We start from the raw sequence: 17,262 nt of genomic DNA on the forward strand, positions 1-17,262 counted from the left end.
TTGTATAATCTCATGGAATAGGACAGAGAGCATGGAGGGCAAAGTTTCAGTTAGACGTGACACTACAAACTGCATGGGGCTTGGGTTGAGGAGAGGAGGGAGGACAGAGGAGGCGTCTCCCACCGTCCTCTCAGCTTAAGGGAACACACATTTAGATTGGCACAGTCAGTTAGTTAAAAACAATTACTATATGTAGTAGCCACCTGTATAAAGGTACACTACCTAGATACAGGTTATAAAGAGTTAATACGGACAAACAAACAAAAATACTCATTAACACTGTAATTATATTCACCTGATCTTAAATGCTCTTAGGAACTGTGGAACCTGAAGAACTTCACGGAAAAGCTAAAATCAGTTACAATCACTGATCTTTTAAGGAAAGTGGACAGTAGGGGCTTGAAATTGACAAGTCAAATCAACTAATTTTGACTACAATAGAAAATGGATTAAATAGGGAATTAAGCAGGTTGTGGCTTTTATTTTTAAAACGTGGCAGAGACAAAGTTGTGATTGAGAAATAATCAGTTTTTCAGACTTCAGAGCAAAGCGTTTTTTCATGTTATTGAATAAATTATATATATAAATATATGTATTTACTATTTCATACCTAGTGGCCGTAGGCCGATGTGACAAGTCGATGTTTTAATGCATCATAACTAGTGTTAAGGAAGGGCAAAAAGTCTTTCCTACCGATGGCTCACCCGTGACGTGTCGCCGCAATGTCTGACGGGATTCAGAGTCAGAATAGATTTTTAGTACTTCCTGATTTTACGAGACCGAAAAACTCAAGCAGATCTGTAAAAAGTTGTTAGTCCGTGGAACTACAACTAAGAAGACAGAGGTGAAGTAGGAAAAAAGACAGTCAAAGTAAGTATATATTTCATTATTTTCACACGTTTACTCACTGAACAAATGTTTTCCTAAACTTCAGAAATGACATGCGTTTAGTTTAGAGCGCTCGTCGCTGCTATTGTCAGCCAAGGTAGCTTGTTAGGTAGGTAGACGAATATGACTACGACTCACTAATTTTTATAATTATTTTATAAAAGACAGATAACTCGGAAAAGGTAAAGTTATAATAATGCTTTAAAAAAACACATTTTAAATCATTGAAACCTATTGAGAGCTTTTTACGTGTACTGTCAACGTCTTTCTCATTTGAGCATTTTTTTCCTTGCTTAACTGAGAACGTTTCGTACGTTTTGAGACTGTAGAGATGTCAAGATGTCAGTGTTTTACAAAGAAATAGTTGAATTATAAGGAGTTGTCAGTAATGAACCAGAAAATCTCTCGGGTTTGACTCTAGCAATGTTCTTTCTCTCACTTTTTCCATCTCTCTCGCTGTGTGTGTATGTTTTCACAGTACCCTATTATTCTTTAAGGGAAATCCCTCTCTGCATTTACCCCAATTGTAAAAGTGACACACAGGGGCAGTGGACTGATTCGTTTGTGTGTGGGTGTCTGAACGTTTTCAGAATTGAATGAAAAAGCCAGCTTCGGTGCCAGCCCATTGTGCAGTGTGGCTGTGGCTCATAAATAGGTCAATAATCTTGTTAGAAATAAAGTATCGTCTTTGTCTACAGGTTAGATAAACAGGGTAGGCCAGTGTTACTGCATTTTAAAGTTGGTCATGCCTGGAGAGACAACTATTTGCACAAAAGAGGGGTCACATGTTAGAATATACTGTATATATTCATACATATATACAGTATATATACATATATTCATATATACATCATGCATACATACATATATATATATATATATACATACATACATATACATACATAGATATATATATATACATATACATACATATATATAAGCAGAGGAGGCAGTGGTGTGGCGATCCACTTTGGTAACCTCTGAAGTGAATAGCCAAAAGAAGAATAATCCTGAGTTCATAAGTGAGACTCCTCGTTCAGAGTACTGGTTCCAGTGGTACTTTTGACCCAGTGCCACCACACTTTCCTTATCAGGAGTCTGTCCTTCTTTAACTACAGCGATGGTTGTGTCTGTCCAGGTTATTAGTAGAATGAGCTTATTATGAAATTTTCTTCTCACCTCCTTTTCACTTGCCTTGCCTATTATTAGTTACTGGAAAGCATCCAAATTGTAGTACTTGCTGTGTGTGGTATTCTAGTGAGTACTGTGCAGCGTCTGTTTTTTCTCAGTTTTCTGGAGAATGCCAGAAAACTGAAGTTTTGTACAAGAAGCTCTTCTCCAGTATTTTGGACTCTGTGTGCTGTTGTAGCAGCTTGAATTGAGAAACTGGGTAGAAAAGGAAAAAAAAAGTCTCATTACTGCACTTTTGATTCAAGGAAACATTTCAGTCCTGACAAATCCATCGTTACGGTCATGTTGCTTTTCTTGCTACCTAACCTACATCCTGATGTGTCTTCCTTGCTCGTCAGATGTCCTTGATGGATCATGTGGGTGTCCGGCCAATTACAGCAGTAGCATGGACCTCCAACACTGCCACCTGCCCCAAAGACTTTACCATGGTAGGACGATAGTTAGAGATTAAAGCTGTATGTAACTGTATAATTGTTCAGTTATACAGTATGAAATATTACTGATTAAATATTGTACTGTACTACAACTGAAACACTTCCCTCTTTTATGTAGATCAACATCACGGAAGATGGAGCTGCAGCAAACTTTACCCGCAGCTTTGCTATGAAGTCAGGATATTACCTCTGTTACAGCAAGGTACCAGCGATCGCTTTATATTACCAAGGGTACTTATGTCGTCACACGTTAATTAAGTTAAGGAACAATATGATACTGAATGGCAACTAGTCACATTAATTAAAGGCTTTCTAATTAGCGTGTTACTTAAGGTAAGGCTTATACAAGCTGCCATAACCATTTTTGTGCGTCTATGTCTGTCAACATATTGTCTGCTCCTGCTAGATATTTAACAGTGTGTCCTCCTCTGTTTTTAAGGACCAGAGAGGTGGAATGGTAGTCTCAGACATTCAGCTTCTCTCAGATAAAGATCCTGTCCCTCATGGTTACTGTTTCATCTCTGAACACCTTGAACCAAGTGAGTGGGCAGGCCAAGTTGTGTACCTGTGTCGACCCGATCATTAATGCATGTTCTAATATGTTTCCTTTATGACTGTGTCTTTAGAGGCCTCCGTTTCCAAGAAGAAACGCGCGTGCGTGCGTATCGTTCCAGTTGCAAGTGTGGATAGTGCTGTGCTGGATATTAAACTGACAGCCAAAAGCAAAATGATGTTACAGCATTACACATATGTAGGGTTAGTTGCATTGACACACACAAAATGTTAACTTAATTCTGCATCCGTAAAATCAGTGGTCTTTTTTCATGTAAGTTATTTAGATGTTATTTCCAATCAGCAGTTCATTAATTTACATATTCTCAACTCTGCCTCCAGAGACATCAATGGCTACGTGTTGTGGTGCAGAAAAGGACGTTTTTCTAACCCCGCTCCTCAGGCCAAACCTCGCAGTGTCAGCTTGGACATCCGCAGACTCTCCCTGGAGCATTCATCCGCACCTCTGCCCCTGAGACCCAGGTACATTTGTTAACTGCCCAGTAATATGAATCGGTTAACTTTTATTTAGATTTTTTTATCTTATATAGTTACATACTTTCAACGTAACAGTGCAGTGTGTGTTTAATCAGGGATATTTCACAGCCTTCCTTGACACCTAGGTTTGGATTCATCAAAAATACAGCATAAAGGGATTTAAAAAAAAATTTTTTTTTTTTACAGCAACCCTCCTCCCCCACTGCCACATGGTAAACTGAGCCAGAGACGTTACAGCCTCACGTCTAAGGACCACTTGGACAAGCCTGTGGACAGCAGTATTCAGGGAATCACAGGTATCCACCGCTGCTGTTGGTCCTTTTGGCGTTTTGTTACTACAGGCGGCTCACTAAACTGCTATCATTCTCCGCAGCTCTAGATGGTGTTCCCTTTTGTCTGCACCCAAAATTTGATGTCAGAGCGAATGGGATGGTACGTGCGACATTTTCATGATTGTTTTCTCCTCAATGCTGTCATTGATTTGTGTGTGCATCTAAAATGTAATTGTAAATTGTATGTCCTTTCTTTCACATTTGTCCTGTAGAATTCTCATCTGAACTCTCAAATAAATATACGGATCAAGTCTCTGCAAATGATTGAAAATGAGGTAAGTTGTGGACTTGGATTTCACATAATGACATATATCAGGTTATGTCTGAACAAGTCATAATGAGGTCAGACAACTAATACACAGTGTATTATAATGGGATAACACAGTGCAATCTTTCCACCTACATTCTATGTTTCCAACTGACATTGATTTAGTACAGACCTAATGTGGTATATGTGCCCAGATTGAACCCTATTTATCAGTGCAGATCTCTGGTCAATAGTTCGAAAGGAATTATTACAAAATAAAACACTCGCTCTATCATTCTTTAATGATTTTGTACCTTTCCTTGCATGTGGCTGCTGGATTGGCACACCTTTTAGAGTACAAGAGAAAGTAGTAGAAGTATTTGTTAAAAAAACCCCAAAACAAACAAACAAACAAAGTATTGTATGCACTGGTAACAGTTTTGAAGCAAACCATATGTCTGACAGTTTTGTCTGTTTCCTTCAGTACAACTACACATTTGCTGTGGAAGAAAACGCCTTCAAAAGGACCAGGCCAACAATGACCAAAGGACCAACAGCTCAGTGACTCCACAACAATGGGTTTTATGTTACTCTGTCCAAGCGTTCATGTTGGGCACAGATGGTGGACAATGATGCCTATATTTAGGTTGATAATAGTAAAACTGGGGTAAACTAGGTTTTTGGGTGTAAAGTATTTATCAATACTTAGTTAACTTTATTTAAACATTCCAGATTTCCGTTTGCCATCCTTTTACAGACTTTACACCCATCATAAAGATGGCAGTTTATCTTCATCACTGAGCCCATAGAAACGTATCACATAAATTGTGAAAAATGAAGATGTACCTGTCCTTCAGTTGCCGTTTGCTTCAGCTGTACTGTTTGTTACTTTTATATTCATGTCTTTAATATGTGTTGGTTACAGTTCAATTTATCAGTCCATGACTGAATATTTATGGGTGAACTTGGCTGAGGACATATACCGTATATATGTACATACATTTATGTACATATATATATACATATATATCTCCTCAGCCAGGTATTTGTATATATAGCAATAAGTATAGCCATATGAATAATACTATGTGCCAGGTTTGTGTATTATCAGAATATATATTGTCCGATGATGAGGTGGGAGCAGAGCAGTGAAGTGAAGTGAAAAAGTTGTTCTTCATTGTTAAACAATTTCTTACATTTGGATATAACTGATCCAAATATTTATGACATGAAGTGTTTGTAACATCGTAGCAATTAATAAAAATAAAGATTCTCTGGAAGAAAAAAAAAGTGACATGTTTGATGTGGAACATCCTATGAATTCTTCTTTCTGCTTTTTTACTGAGGGAGCCCAATATCAAATTCTCTGCTTATTTCCAATCCATCCCATCATCAACATGAAAATCTCAGCATCTTCAACTGTGTCCTTTCTGTTTTGGATGAGTGACCAGAGGTCGTCTACTAACTGGTACTTCTTCTTGTGAATTAATGTTTCATTCGTGTTTTTACTCCTAGGCCTTCACGTCTTAATGATGTCATCAATGTCCATAGAAACCGTTAGTTTATGCAGAAATGTGACAAGTCGTCACATTCTAGATAACTCCTGTAGCCATAATAACGCCAACAGTACAGCGACAAAACTACAAAGCAATTTCAACAAACAATTCAGCCACAGCTACAACGTAATGTACAATTACGATTTGATGTGAAATCAATACCATAATAACATTAATAATGTACAATCATAATGTCCATAATGTGAAATCAATACCATAATAACATTACAATTTCACTAAAAAGATGAAACCCATCCCCTGTCTTTCAGAGTTCAGTAAAGCAGAGTCTATCTTCTACATTCACCTTTAAATCCAGGACTGACTAAAATGCTAAGCAGTGTAGCATTTTTGTTCATCAACAAGAAATGTACAAAAATTAGCTAAAAAGACATTGTTAAAAAACAGCACATAACAGCATTGTTTCAGTGATGTTTTGAGCCATGGCCAAAGTGACAGTGCAGGAGTCAAGTAGTGTTTTCTGATGCAATAATGTGGCATTGTGCCAATAATATCAGATTTGGTCGTTTGTTTTGAACTTTCTCAGCAGCAAGTCTGTCTCTGTGAAAAACGTATCAATCCCCTTCCAGCATCCGTTACCTTCATCTTGACTGTAGAGCAGAAGAGCAGCCACCTGTTACATCATCTCATCGTGTCCCCAGTCTGTTGGACATCTGCAGAGAGGTGTTTACTTATTTGCCTCTTCTGAGGTTGGCTTCGTCTATAGCAGAACCAAAAAAGGAAAAAACTAACTTAACGACACAGTTAAACATTAGAACACCTTATGATGTCATCATTTTCCTCATAGAACTCTATTGACTTTAAAACCAGTGTCTTACTTGCATAGTCCTCAGGGGTCATGGTTTGAGAGATGACCTTTCTGAATGCCTCCAGCCACTCCCTCTGCTCCTGCTCCTGCTCACACATAAAGACAAACTGTCGGCCTGGAGTCTCCAGGGTGATGCCGCAGTGCCACTGTCCTCCCTTTGTGCTCCTGCTGCAGCTTCTCTCCGACACTGAGTAACCATAGCTCTCCATGCCTATAAAGACAGTCCCCAGTTCTGTGGCATCCTTCGGTGTGGACAAAAAGTACAGGGATGTGGTTACTGAACAGCAATTTGACAATAATTCACTATTTCATTTTACTTTACTTTCCATAAGTCAGAACTCACATACTGTACGTCAGTACCTGTCACTCACCTACAATAACACAGTGGTGACATCATAATCTAGGACATAAAAATATCAGAAGAGTCTGACTGACACCTGGGAGTCATAATGAAGGGCTAAAAGTTACCAAAAAACAACATGAAAGGAAGTGAATGTAGCACAATCCAGTGTAAGGTGTACAACCATGTGTTCATCTTCTCCGCTCGCAAACTAGTTTCTGTGCCAAATTTGTTCTAACGCCTTTAATGACTTTCTTTATAAATGCATGGGAGATGGCGCAGTCATTAACCACGAAACACTGTAGGTCGAGGACGTCAGAAACCGAGGACCTCCTCTATACTGCATTTCAGAGGGTTTATTTGCGTTGTTTATTACCAAAGGATTCTTGAAATATAGAAGCTTTCTGTTCATGGAGCACAGAGTGAACCATCTTTTCTTGAAAGGCTCTCGTAGCTGAAACAAAAACACACAGGATAGGACTGAGTAAACGGGTTGTCAGATAGAAAAAGGACAAAGATCAGATGTTTTTAAAATTAGAATAAAAGAGGTGACAGACTGTTGGTCCAGTCTTCTCCATGTATCCTTCCTTTAGGCAGTGTCGTGTCAACTGAGGTATTAACTGTGAAAAGAAACAGAGGTCAGACTATTGACTGAACTTCCACAGTGTTCATCATATCATTATCTAATGTCGACATGTGAAGAAAAACAACAACTCTCACGTCATTTTCTCGAAAAGTGGGGTGCTTCTTTTTGAGGTATGAGAGTCGTGTTGCACGGAGAGCATTGAATAGAGACACAATGACCTGCAGTGGGGAATCAGACAAAGGACAACACACGAGGAAGAGTGACACCTCTGTCCTCTGAATACACACAGGAACATGTGCCCATCTTGTAATGCTTTTGTTTTTCAATAAATGACGGAACGAAGGAGACACAGGTGACCTGACCTACTGACCCCACGCCATCATCTTTGTTTTCAACTGTTTTGTGAGTTTAAAACAAATAAACAAATCTTCTTACCTGTCCATCATCGTGGTAAACAAACAGATTCCTTATACGTTTGTCGTGCAGGTAGGATATTTGTAGGCCGTGGGCGTGGCCAACCTTCTCTGGCTGGAAAACTGCATTCAGATCATTCATACCGATGACTGCTTTTGGAACCTTCGACTAGTTCAATTGGAGAGGGAGTCAATAACTGAGTCAATAATGTGTTTAACGCGACACAAGATATGCTAGTTAAGCTAGTTAAGGGAAAGGTCAGTGAACTACTCACGTCCTCCTTAATAAAGTATCTGAGAGTGAGGTCCTTTTGAGACAAAAGAAAAATCCTTCTAAGAAACTGCTTGTTAACTTTGCCTTTCTTCCATAGCGTTACTTCAAATCGTCCTAAATCAGAGAAGACAGGAAAGGCATTTCAGGATCAAGAAAAAAGACTTGAAATAACGATGAGAACAGAGACGTCTTCTTCTGGTTCACCTGAAGCATACACTTGCTGTAAGTAGTTATTTTCTCCAGTGAACTCTCTTCTTTCATACTTGGCACGAATCCACTGCTCCCTCAGGACACTGTATATGCAGTGAAACCAATTGTTACTGTTTTCTTACAGGTGAGACAAAGCTAAAACATACAATAATGAATTATTTAAAATGTAAAAAAATCCTATTTGTGTCTGCAGTATTTACTCAGCCTTCATTCTCCTCTGCTGAGGTAATGCAGTACAAAGATGATACACTCCATCACTCACGTGCAGTCTTTATGTTGTGGTCGGTAGAAAAAGACTGGAACACACTTCTCAAAAATGGCTTTGGCTGCAGAGTTCCCCCTCTCCTGCATGAACTGAAACCAAAGAGTTTAAAACTGGAACTGGTTTACTAACTCTGGAATTATCAATTAGTTTAGTTCTGGTTTTGATTCTGGTTTTAGTTCTGGTTTTGATTCACATTAGTCACACAATGTTAAACATACAGTCAGAGTTTGGAGTGTGATCACTATGACCAGGTTTAATGACAACAGTGAACGATTTCACTCACTCCTGAAATCCACAACCTTTAGATTATTTGACTTTTTTAATTTTTTTTAATTTAATGTTTACACAAAACTAACGTTTGGTTCCATATGGAGAGAGTTAACCGTACACATCTGAAAAGAAGGGAAAACATGCACAATTCCAGTCAATTTTCAATACAGATTGACTTCATCCCAGTTTTTAATTTTGGCCCACTGTGAAATTGAGTTTGACACACAGAATAAACCTAACCTTTAAAGATGTGTCACACATTCAAGTTCAAAGAATCACAGCTGCCAGTAAATTGACCAAATCTATCTACAGATAATGTACCTGTACTAGTGGATCGTCCCAGAGATCCAGACGAATCGATTTCACTTTGCTCACTGAAGGCAAATGACGATGTATTCCTGCGCAGCTCAGACACACAAACACACCAAGAGTGTATGAGGCCCAGTCAGGCTCTGTGGACAATACAAATCACACTACTGACTCACACAGTCTTGAATGGGGAAGGGGAAATGCTGTTTGTTTTCACCTAACAAAGACAGGCTGAATATTCTAAAATGGAGACTACATTTTTCTTTTTTCAAATACACTCTGACATCCTTATTCAGAGACACAAGAACAAGTGTGTGTAATGATTGATCTGGCTTTACAAAGAATGTAGACATTACACCGAGGTCATATGACATCCTAGTGAATCACAGGTGCTGTAACATTTGGTAACAGGCTTAGACAATCAACAATGATGTGGCTTTGTGCTGTCAGCATATGGTAGACACAAACTATACAGTGTTTATGTTTTAAAACACTATCTAGTGTAAACTAAAACGACTGCATCTAAAATATTTTTTAGCATACTCACCAGGAGCACCACAGTCTGCACATTTATTGTTACCCGGCTGTCGCGCCAAATCAAGGAGGATTTTATTATTCCTTTCCAAAATAGCCATATGTGAAGGTTCACTTGTTTTAGCGTTGACTAAGAACCAAAAACATCCTAAGTATTAACCATATTGTGAAATATGTTCTACTCTGTTGCTGATACACGCAAGAGTCCCACTGAGCAGAGGCACAGCATTTCCTCATAAAAACACCACAATGTGCAGTATATTGTTCCCTGCGCAACTAACGTCCAGGTGTAAAACGGAAGTGATAGAGACTCCGGTATTAAACACACTGAATGACCTCCATGTGTCGTATGCTTATTTTTCTCATGTCTCATTTGTTGGAGTATGGTTAAGAAGATAAAAAAACGTACACCCTGATTTAAAAGAGTTTCAAATTATCTTTCCTCATAAATGAACTATTTACATCGGCTTCTTGGACTCACACAACAGTTTAAATGGTTTGAGTGAGAAACCTCGACCAGGCCACGAGAGGTTTCTGTTACGACACCAGATGGCAGCATACATGTGTTACGCGTTGAAATGCTCCCGGAACCTTTGTGGCGTGAGTGTGCCACACCGGCCGAAAAAACGCGACGGACAACGACTGTGGGCAAAGTTATTCGATTAGGAGATGTTTAGCTCAAACCTGTCGACTGTGTCGGCCGCCTGGCGATTTGTGTCAACGGTCGCTCGGAAAGGTTGGTGTCACGGTTTACATTACATTGACCACGTTGTTTAGCTTTCGTTTATTATTTTAAATGCCAGGTCCTCGAGACCGATTTAATATTCTAGTGCTAGTTGAATTTATTGATTTCCTCGCGTCATTTTATTGGATTTATTTATTCTACACACGAAGACTAGAGCTAAACGACTTATATTATAAAAGAAAAAATATGTTAAGACATATTTTTGATTCAAATGCCAGCGCACCGTTCTCGAGTGATTCCCAACCACTGGGACGCGGCGTATTCGCGTGCCGTGAGAGATCGTCTGTTGTACCATGGAAAATTCACTTCAAATTCACTAAATTGGTATTTAATTATTGTTAATAATTCGTCTTTTTATTCTGTTTCAATTGTGAGCAAATCAAAAGTGGAGATGATTATATTTAATTGCACATGGTTTTAGTGATATTTTGGCAGTGCATTGTGGTATTTTACTGTACTTTTTTAATGTAATGTGAAATATGTAGCTTATAAATGATTGGGAAACACTGCTCATACGAATACTTTAAACATGTATAAATATCCTATAATTTAAAAGCAAATGTTAGGAAATGGATGAAATGAGATCGTTTGTCTTCCACAGGTCAGTCTGGTCTCTTTTGTCGTTCTAAGCATGGTTTCCTACCCGAGCTGGAGCTGCGATTCCTTCAGTGCACATGCTGTTGGAGAAACAGAATTCCTGTTGCTGGATTTGAGACCCTGAACACACATTTTTTAACTCCCTCGGGACCCTGTAAGGACGACCCCGACAAACATCTCGATACCTGTTATACGGCCGAACAACGTGACACCATTCTGCAACTGCTCAACAACGCATCGCCATCAGAGCTGGCCTGCGTTAAGCTGCTCAAAGGCAAAAAGTCACTCAACATTGTCGATTACAGAATGAAAAATGGACCTTTTAAAACTTTGGAAAGTGTGGTGAACGTACCGTCGCTGAAGCACAAAACTGCTCACGTAGTCTTTGATTCCATCCTTAACCCAATAAGGAAGGAAAAAAAAGCTAGGATAAAGCTGGCAAAGTTTATCAAGCCAGAAATTGACAGGTCCTGGCTGGAGGTGAGGCAGTGCTTTGGTATATACAGATTTAATTTTCAACAATATCTTATCTTTAAAAATGTACCTACATATGTGTACACACACACATACATGTGTGTGTGTGTACACATATACATATAAATGTGTATATATGTACATATGTATGTATATGTATATTTATATATATATATATATATATAGGTGTATAAGGTGTATAAAAGCCTTAAGATTAAAAACATACTCTTCTGATGTTTTTATGTCCTGGATTATGATGTCACCACTGTGTTAGAGTAGGTGAGTGACACAGGTACTGATGTACAGTGTGCGATTTCTGAGTTAATGCAAAAATTGAGTTATGTTGTACCGTAGGAATGGAATTCCTATGATTATTCCAGTTTTTATGCTATTGGGGTTTCATTCACAATTTTCATATTGGAAAATGAAAACAAGAACCTCACAATTACTTTGTTTACACAGGATGCAAATTCCATTGTGTCAATAGTGTGTGGTACCAACAAAATTGCCTGGGCAAGTGTGGACCGTGGAATGACTGTACTGGATTGGCAACAGCTGCAATGTCCTAATTTCCTGAGTGGAACGTACATGGCGTCTGCTTACTTGAGCAATGTGAGTACACGGATAAACTCCTAAAACCTACGTAGTGCCAACTATAAAATCTGAAGAAATACAACTCTAAACAGTGTGACCTCTCTTTTTACCCAACAGGTTTCTGAAGTTGTGTCGCTCCTCCCATCTGCAGACTTCTACCTTATCGAGAAGCAATCATTTTCAGTACACAACAGCGCGTTGTTCCCCATCATTACTCACATGAGGGCAGTGGAAGCCATGCTGTTTGCTCTGCTCGAGCCCAAAAACACACTGTCAGATTCCAGTATTCCTCCTAGGTAGGGAAAAAAAAATGGTCATGTTATTCATCCTGTCTAAAATATCTCTCTCTCTCTATATATATATAAAAAGCACAAATCACAGAATTTTACCTGTATTTTTGTCCATAATGAAGACTTTGACCCATCACAGATTGGAAGAGAAGTGCACAGAATAACATTAATAAATAATATGTGGTGCATTAAAAACAATCGTAGACTTTAACTGGACAGGTTGCCTTGAATAATTTGTACCATCTGTGGTACTTTAATACATCCGTGGTCATTCAGCTGTAAGGTTTTAGGACAAAGACCTTGACCCGAAGGTCAAGTGGGTCATCAGACTGTTGAAGTATCTACTTCAATCCACAGTACAACATTGGCCTGGTGGTAATTTTCTTGTGTTTCCTTTTGCAGAGTTTTGAACATAAACCGAGCTGCTGTGGGACGCCACTTTGGACTCCTGGTGGGGGAGTCTCGGACCAGTGGTACACACATCATACAGCAGCTGATGATTCAGTCAGTTTCGAAGAAGCCTTCCAGAGTAAACTTTCCCCAAGAGTTGTTGATAAAGTACAGAAACCACTTCCAGATGGACCACAGAAGAGGTGGAGAGGAACTGTGTGACGCGCTTCTTCAGGCTGTTGCGTTTTATGAGCTGCTCAATGAATCTTCCAGTTAACACGGGGCGAAGACTGTCCCAGTTGTCGTCAGGTAAAGGGAGGTCCCTAGTCAATCTGCATGCTTTAGGACAGACAGGCCAAGTCCAGGCTGGGACTTACGGTAGACTGTGATCATCCCGCCGTAAGGCAGAAGCCCCCACCGTCACCCTGGACCTCTTCTATTGAAATCTAAATTTGTTTGTTGTAAATTTGTGTTCATTTTCACCCAATGTTAGTTTGATCATGTTGTGTCTGTATGCAAGTCTGAAATCAAGAAGTGAATTAAGGAAGTTCTATCAGTGTAAAAGGGAAGAAGGTACAGTTCAACCGGAGACACAGATTTCTTGCTGTTTTAACACTGACGTAATGAACTATCATTATTATTACAAATGCAACTCAATAACAACCTGATTCCAGTGTCTTCTGTGACCAGGAAGGCAGCACACAGCCCTGTTGATGGAGACGTGTGTTGTTGGCCAAACATCCGGTATGGGAGACGGGACTGTTCAATGAAAAGCTGGCGTTGGACAAAGCTCAATGTTGGATTAGATTCACTTCTTACTGTCGTCATTGGTGTTTCCTGCTTATACATATAAAATGTTTTAGCTGGAATATTTAATAAAATTCAGCAAATAAACATTAAGGTTTAGTATTGGCTAATGTCTCCAATCAGCAATAATTTGTCAAATGTTTTTTTATTTCTTTAAATATAAAAGTCCCCTTAGCCAGAGAATACAACTTTTAACAGGGTTTTTTTGACAATTAATGAATGTCTCCCTTCTGGAAGATAAAAAAAAAAAAAAAAAAAAAAAAAGATACACTGCTAATTTGGTTCTGCTAATTTGGTTGGCAACTATGGGAGTTTGTTGAAATAATGTATGGTGGTGATCAGATAATGTGCTGACTACAGAAAAAAAAACAATGCTTAAAAAAAATTATATGAAATGAACAAATGAAAGGGTATGTAAAATACACAGTACTACAAGCGGGGAAAATAATCCGCTTTGGCAACAAATGCAACTAAAACAAATGAATTGGACCTGAAAACCAACAATGTCAAGAAAAAGACATATTGCTTTGAGATCTGATTACTGTATAACAAGGTGGGACGATCACAAGTACACACTCTGAATGAGTCAATAGAAAACTGCTGACTTCCATATTTCCACTACTGTGCACTTGACACCGTGTGTGGTGATGTGCTGCTGGTTATTTCAGTCTCTTAGGTTTCAGTGTCATAGGAAAAAAAAATCCCAAAATGTTCCCTGGATCCACTTCAGTTTTTATCAATGGAGACTAAAAGGCTTAGAGGTTATAATGTAGGAATTCTGCCTGGATCGAAACTCTTCAAACTCCGTCATTGTCCAGGATCCAAGCGTACAGTATAATACTACTGTCATGGCAACCTACCAGCAAAACCCGATTTATTCCGGACGGTACTAACACAATCTTTACGGGCTTTTTGTACTAGTAACTGTGATGTCGACCAGTTCTTCCACCTAACTAGCACCAAGGGTTGGTAATGTTAATTGAAAAATAAAACAAAATAAAACACAAACGTGTCATCCACTGTTCCATCATCATCTGACGTGCATCAGTCTGTTAGTGCACTTTTTGTCCTCTTGCCCTGCTTTCCCCCACTGGAGGTCACAGTGTTGCCATTGCAGGCCCCAGGTGAGACCACGCTCTGATCCTGCTGCTCCTCACTGTCCGGCAGCTCTTCTTTGATCTGCTGCAGACGAGCCATAGCACGGTCAATGGTGGACGTGTTCACCAGGTTAAAGTCGTGCATGCTGACCAGATGCAAGAGGAAATTGCGGCAGAGTTTGCGTCGGATGATGTGAGCACCACAGTTCTGGACAAAAAGCATGATGGCCTGATTCATCTGGTTGTCTGCTATAAAACTGCAGGGATAATGAAAAAGAAGAAGAACAATAATTAGTTTTCATGGACAAACAGGAGCTAAACAGACATGTAATATATAAACTATTATCTACTAATATCTATCTAACTAGTATCTTGTTCATTTCAGGACAATGACTGGTATAAGGTGTAGATTTGATATTTTATACTAGGGGTGTTTGATTTTTAGGCTGATTTGTTAATGTTTTTCTGCTACAGCAGGAGCTTAGAATTAAAACATAAATGGAAACATTGCCTTGAACTAATATCTGTTAACAAAAATGTTTTTTTTTTTTTTTAAATATTGAGTGGGTAATTCTTCAAATTTGAAGCTAAATGTGCTTTTATTAACAAGGGTCTTTTAACATTATTCATGTCAGGAATACTGCTGCCTACTAAAACTTCAAACAATGAACATTTAACACCAACTATGCAGTTTTGAGTACACAACATACCCGTGCTTCATTACATGAAGATTCCATAACTTCATCACTTCCTTCTCTCCTTCGTTTACATCTGTGAACTCGTCCAATTGCTGCACATAAAAAACCAGAAGTTATACGAAATCAGTCTCAATTTTTAATTCAGCTTAGATTTAAAAACAACAACAAAAAACTGTGTTGTCAAGTTACAAACAGCATGAGGCTCGTTGGCAACATTGTGGCACTTAAAGCAGTGTCTGCATACATTCAGCCCAATTTATATTTCAATGTGACTCAAGCACTGGCTCCCCACCGTTGCAGTCTTCTCTCGGAGCCACTCTGGATCTCTCTCATCTTCACTGTCCACATCCATCTCTTGAGGTCTGAGGGGCATGCAGCTGTCACTATGGAAGTAGAGGCGGTTGTGTCCACTGACGTAGGTTCTCTGTTGCTCCAACTCTCCATCCTCCGACTCCAGAAACTCAGACAAACTTGGTTTGGTTCTCTTGGGCCTACAGAGGAGGGAAACTGAATGAAAAACAGAACTACACACGTGTGCACACAAATAGACGTGATCCAAACTACGTTTTTGTACACGTTTGTAACCATATGTATTCAGCTATGACAAGGAGAACCAGGCTAATACAAAGTCCAACTTGGCCAGAATACAAGTGTGGGATTAATTAATTTTGAGAGCTCTAAAACAATTAATGTTGTTGTACACAGACTGACCTGCAAACCAGTATGTGAGTGACAGCGGTCCTCTTGACTGGGCCGTTACGGCTGAAAGCGAAGCCCGGTTGACTGTGGATGTCCTGAGGGTTGCCCACATACGAACCATCATAGCACTCGTTGATGGAAACATCTATCCTTGCTCCCTTGGGATCAGGCTGTGCATACATTTAAAAGAAAACAATTTTGTACTAATTAAGACAGAAAACACTGGTAGGTTCAACCTGGCACTCAACCTTGTGAAATAAAAACATGCTGTAAATTAAAGTGTCCGGTCAGAGAAACCATACAACAAAGTCTCTGGTACAGAGGAAAACACACAGAGATATGGTCAAAAGGAGTGGGAGCGCAAAGAAAATGTAACAACCTGGCAGTGTGTACAAACTTGGGATGGCTCGAGCCGATACTCAGGATTGGTATTGGTCTAATGTTGGTTTAAGTTTCAGGATCGAACGTTGTTAAAAAAACAACTATAGCCTGTCCAATCCAGTACCTAAGACCACTTAACTCTGAGCAACACGTCGTAAACAGAGACACTATCACCTCAGCAACAGCAGCCAGGTATCGGATTAATATCGACAGATACTCCAAAATATTGACGCACCTTTAGTACAAAAGACTTTTGTTATTATATATATATATATCCAAACAAATTCAGTTAGCTCAGGTCTTCTGGTCCCAGATTTATTCAAAAGAATCAGACAAAGCGATTCATGGAGCGTTAGCGGTACGGTTAGGTCAGAGAGGTCAGAAGGAGAAATAGGATTCACAATTGAATACTGAGGGTCCAATATTGAGTGTAACAAAGATGGGATTGATGTCCTCGGCACAGCAAAGCCACTCAAACGTCACCAGGCGGTGAAGATAAAGTAACTATGAACTACTAATTTTGGGTCCTGTCTTCTACAACCTGTAGCTGCTATAGGCAGATAAGAGCAAAAACAAAGGACTTCTTTCTTACCACATAGCTGAATATAAAGCGGGAGTGGGAGAGTTTGAGGTGTTTCAGTAAACTGTAGAGTTTGCTGCAGTTGAGTGTGCACCACGGACAGTGAAGATCATCTCTGGCTTCTGTCTGCTGCCGTGTGTTGTTGTTGTACAGGAACTAAGTGAAGAAAGAACAAAAACGTCAGC

General features: G+C 39.3%; 4 protein-coding genes across 4 annotated transcripts in view; 2 read left to right on the plus strand and 2 right to left on the minus strand.

Moving 5' to 3' along the window:
• Positions 1-714: 714 nt before the first annotated feature.
• Positions 715-5,432, plus strand: mvb12a (multivesicular body subunit 12A). Its single transcript, XM_008317550.3, has 10 exons — positions 715-870; positions 2,418-2,507; positions 2,632-2,715; positions 2,953-3,052; positions 3,140-3,269; positions 3,408-3,548; positions 3,750-3,859; positions 3,937-3,995; positions 4,108-4,170; positions 4,627-5,432. Exons 2-10 carry the CDS (start codon positions 2,418-2,420, stop codon positions 4,705-4,707), a joined length of 858 nt encoding a protein of 285 aa, XP_008315772.1. The 5' UTR covers positions 715-870; the 3' UTR covers positions 4,708-5,432.
• A 447-nt stretch (positions 5,433-5,879) lies between these two features.
• Positions 5,880-10,129, minus strand: LOC103384150 (arf-GAP with dual PH domain-containing protein 2-like). The gene is made up of 11 exons (XM_008317551.3): positions 9,739-10,129; positions 9,204-9,334; positions 8,610-8,701; positions 8,342-8,430; positions 8,139-8,251; positions 7,886-8,032; positions 7,585-7,668; positions 7,422-7,484; positions 7,241-7,318; positions 6,535-6,766; positions 5,880-6,416 (listed from the first exon to the last, which is right to left on the minus strand). The coding sequence occupies exons 1-11, from the start codon at positions 9,824-9,826 to the stop codon at positions 6,388-6,390; spliced, it is 1,146 nt and encodes a 381-aa protein (XP_008315773.1). The 5' UTR covers positions 9,827-10,129; the 3' UTR covers positions 5,880-6,387.
• A 141-nt stretch (positions 10,130-10,270) lies between these two features.
• On the plus strand, positions 10,271-13,888 carry tefm (transcription elongation factor, mitochondrial). Its single transcript, XM_008317552.3, has 5 exons — positions 10,271-10,461; positions 11,072-11,547; positions 12,004-12,153; positions 12,253-12,431; positions 12,828-13,888. The coding sequence occupies exons 1-5, from the start codon at positions 10,395-10,397 to the stop codon at positions 13,090-13,092; spliced, it is 1,137 nt and encodes a 378-aa protein (XP_008315774.1). The 5' UTR covers positions 10,271-10,394; the 3' UTR covers positions 13,093-13,888.
• Positions 13,889-14,144: 256 nt separating this feature from the next.
• The window catches only part of suz12b (SUZ12 polycomb repressive complex 2 subunit b), a 9,814-nt gene continuing 6,696 nt past the window's right edge, over positions 14,145-17,262 (minus strand). Inside the window, exons 13-17 of the mRNA XM_008317553.3 lie at positions 17,090-17,233; positions 16,129-16,286; positions 15,710-15,908; positions 15,430-15,509; positions 14,145-14,976 (exon numbers count right to left, since the gene is read on the minus strand). Of these exons, the coding sequence (XP_008315775.1) occupies positions 14,667-14,976; positions 15,430-15,509; positions 15,710-15,908; positions 16,129-16,286; positions 17,090-17,233 (891 nt within the window). The 3' untranslated portion in view covers positions 14,145-14,666. The remainder of the gene's footprint in view (positions 14,977-15,429; positions 15,510-15,709; positions 15,909-16,128; positions 16,287-17,089; positions 17,234-17,262) is intronic.

This window comes from Cynoglossus semilaevis, chromosome 9 (assembly GCF_000523025.1).
Source record: "Cynoglossus semilaevis isolate Cse_v1.0 chromosome 9, Cse_v1.0, whole genome shotgun sequence".
Classification (NCBI taxonomy): Eukaryota; Metazoa; Chordata; class Actinopteri; order Pleuronectiformes; family Cynoglossidae; genus Cynoglossus; species Cynoglossus semilaevis.

Excerpts from the sequence above, each read along its gene's own strand:
- mvb12a (XM_008317550.3), top strand. The coding sequence starts at position 2,418 with ATGTCCTTGATGGATCATGTGGGTGTCCGGCCAATTACAGCAGTAGCA. Across the intron at positions 2,716-2,952 it reads ATTACCTCTGTTACAGCAAG|GACCAGAGAGGTGGAATGGT; the intron begins GTACCAGCGATC and ends TCTGTTTTTAAG. Across the intron at positions 3,549-3,749 it reads CCTCTGCCCCTGAGACCCAG|CAACCCTCCTCCCCCACTGC; the intron begins GTACATTTGTTA and ends TTTTTTTTACAG.
- LOC103384150 (XM_008317551.3), bottom strand. The coding sequence starts at position 9,826 with ATGGCTATTTTGGAAAGGAATAATAAAATCCTCCTTGATTTGGCGCGA. Across the intron at positions 8,033-8,138 it reads GATACTTTATTAAGGAGGAC|TCGAAGGTTCCAAAAGCAGT; the intron begins GTGAGTAGTTCA and ends CAATTGAACTAG. Across the intron at positions 7,669-7,885 it reads TTTACCACGATGATGGACAG|GTCATTGTGTCTCTATTCAA; the intron begins GTAAGAAGATTT and ends TCCCCACTGCAG.
- tefm (XM_008317552.3), top strand. The coding sequence starts at position 10,395 with ATGTTTAGCTCAAACCTGTCGACTGTGTCGGCCGCCTGGCGATTTGTG. Across the intron at positions 10,462-11,071 it reads GTCAACGGTCGCTCGGAAAG|GTCAGTCTGGTCTCTTTTGT; the intron begins GTTGGTGTCACG and ends TGTCTTCCACAG. Across the intron at positions 12,154-12,252 it reads CGTCTGCTTACTTGAGCAAT|GTTTCTGAAGTTGTGTCGCT; the intron begins GTGAGTACACGG and ends TTTACCCAACAG.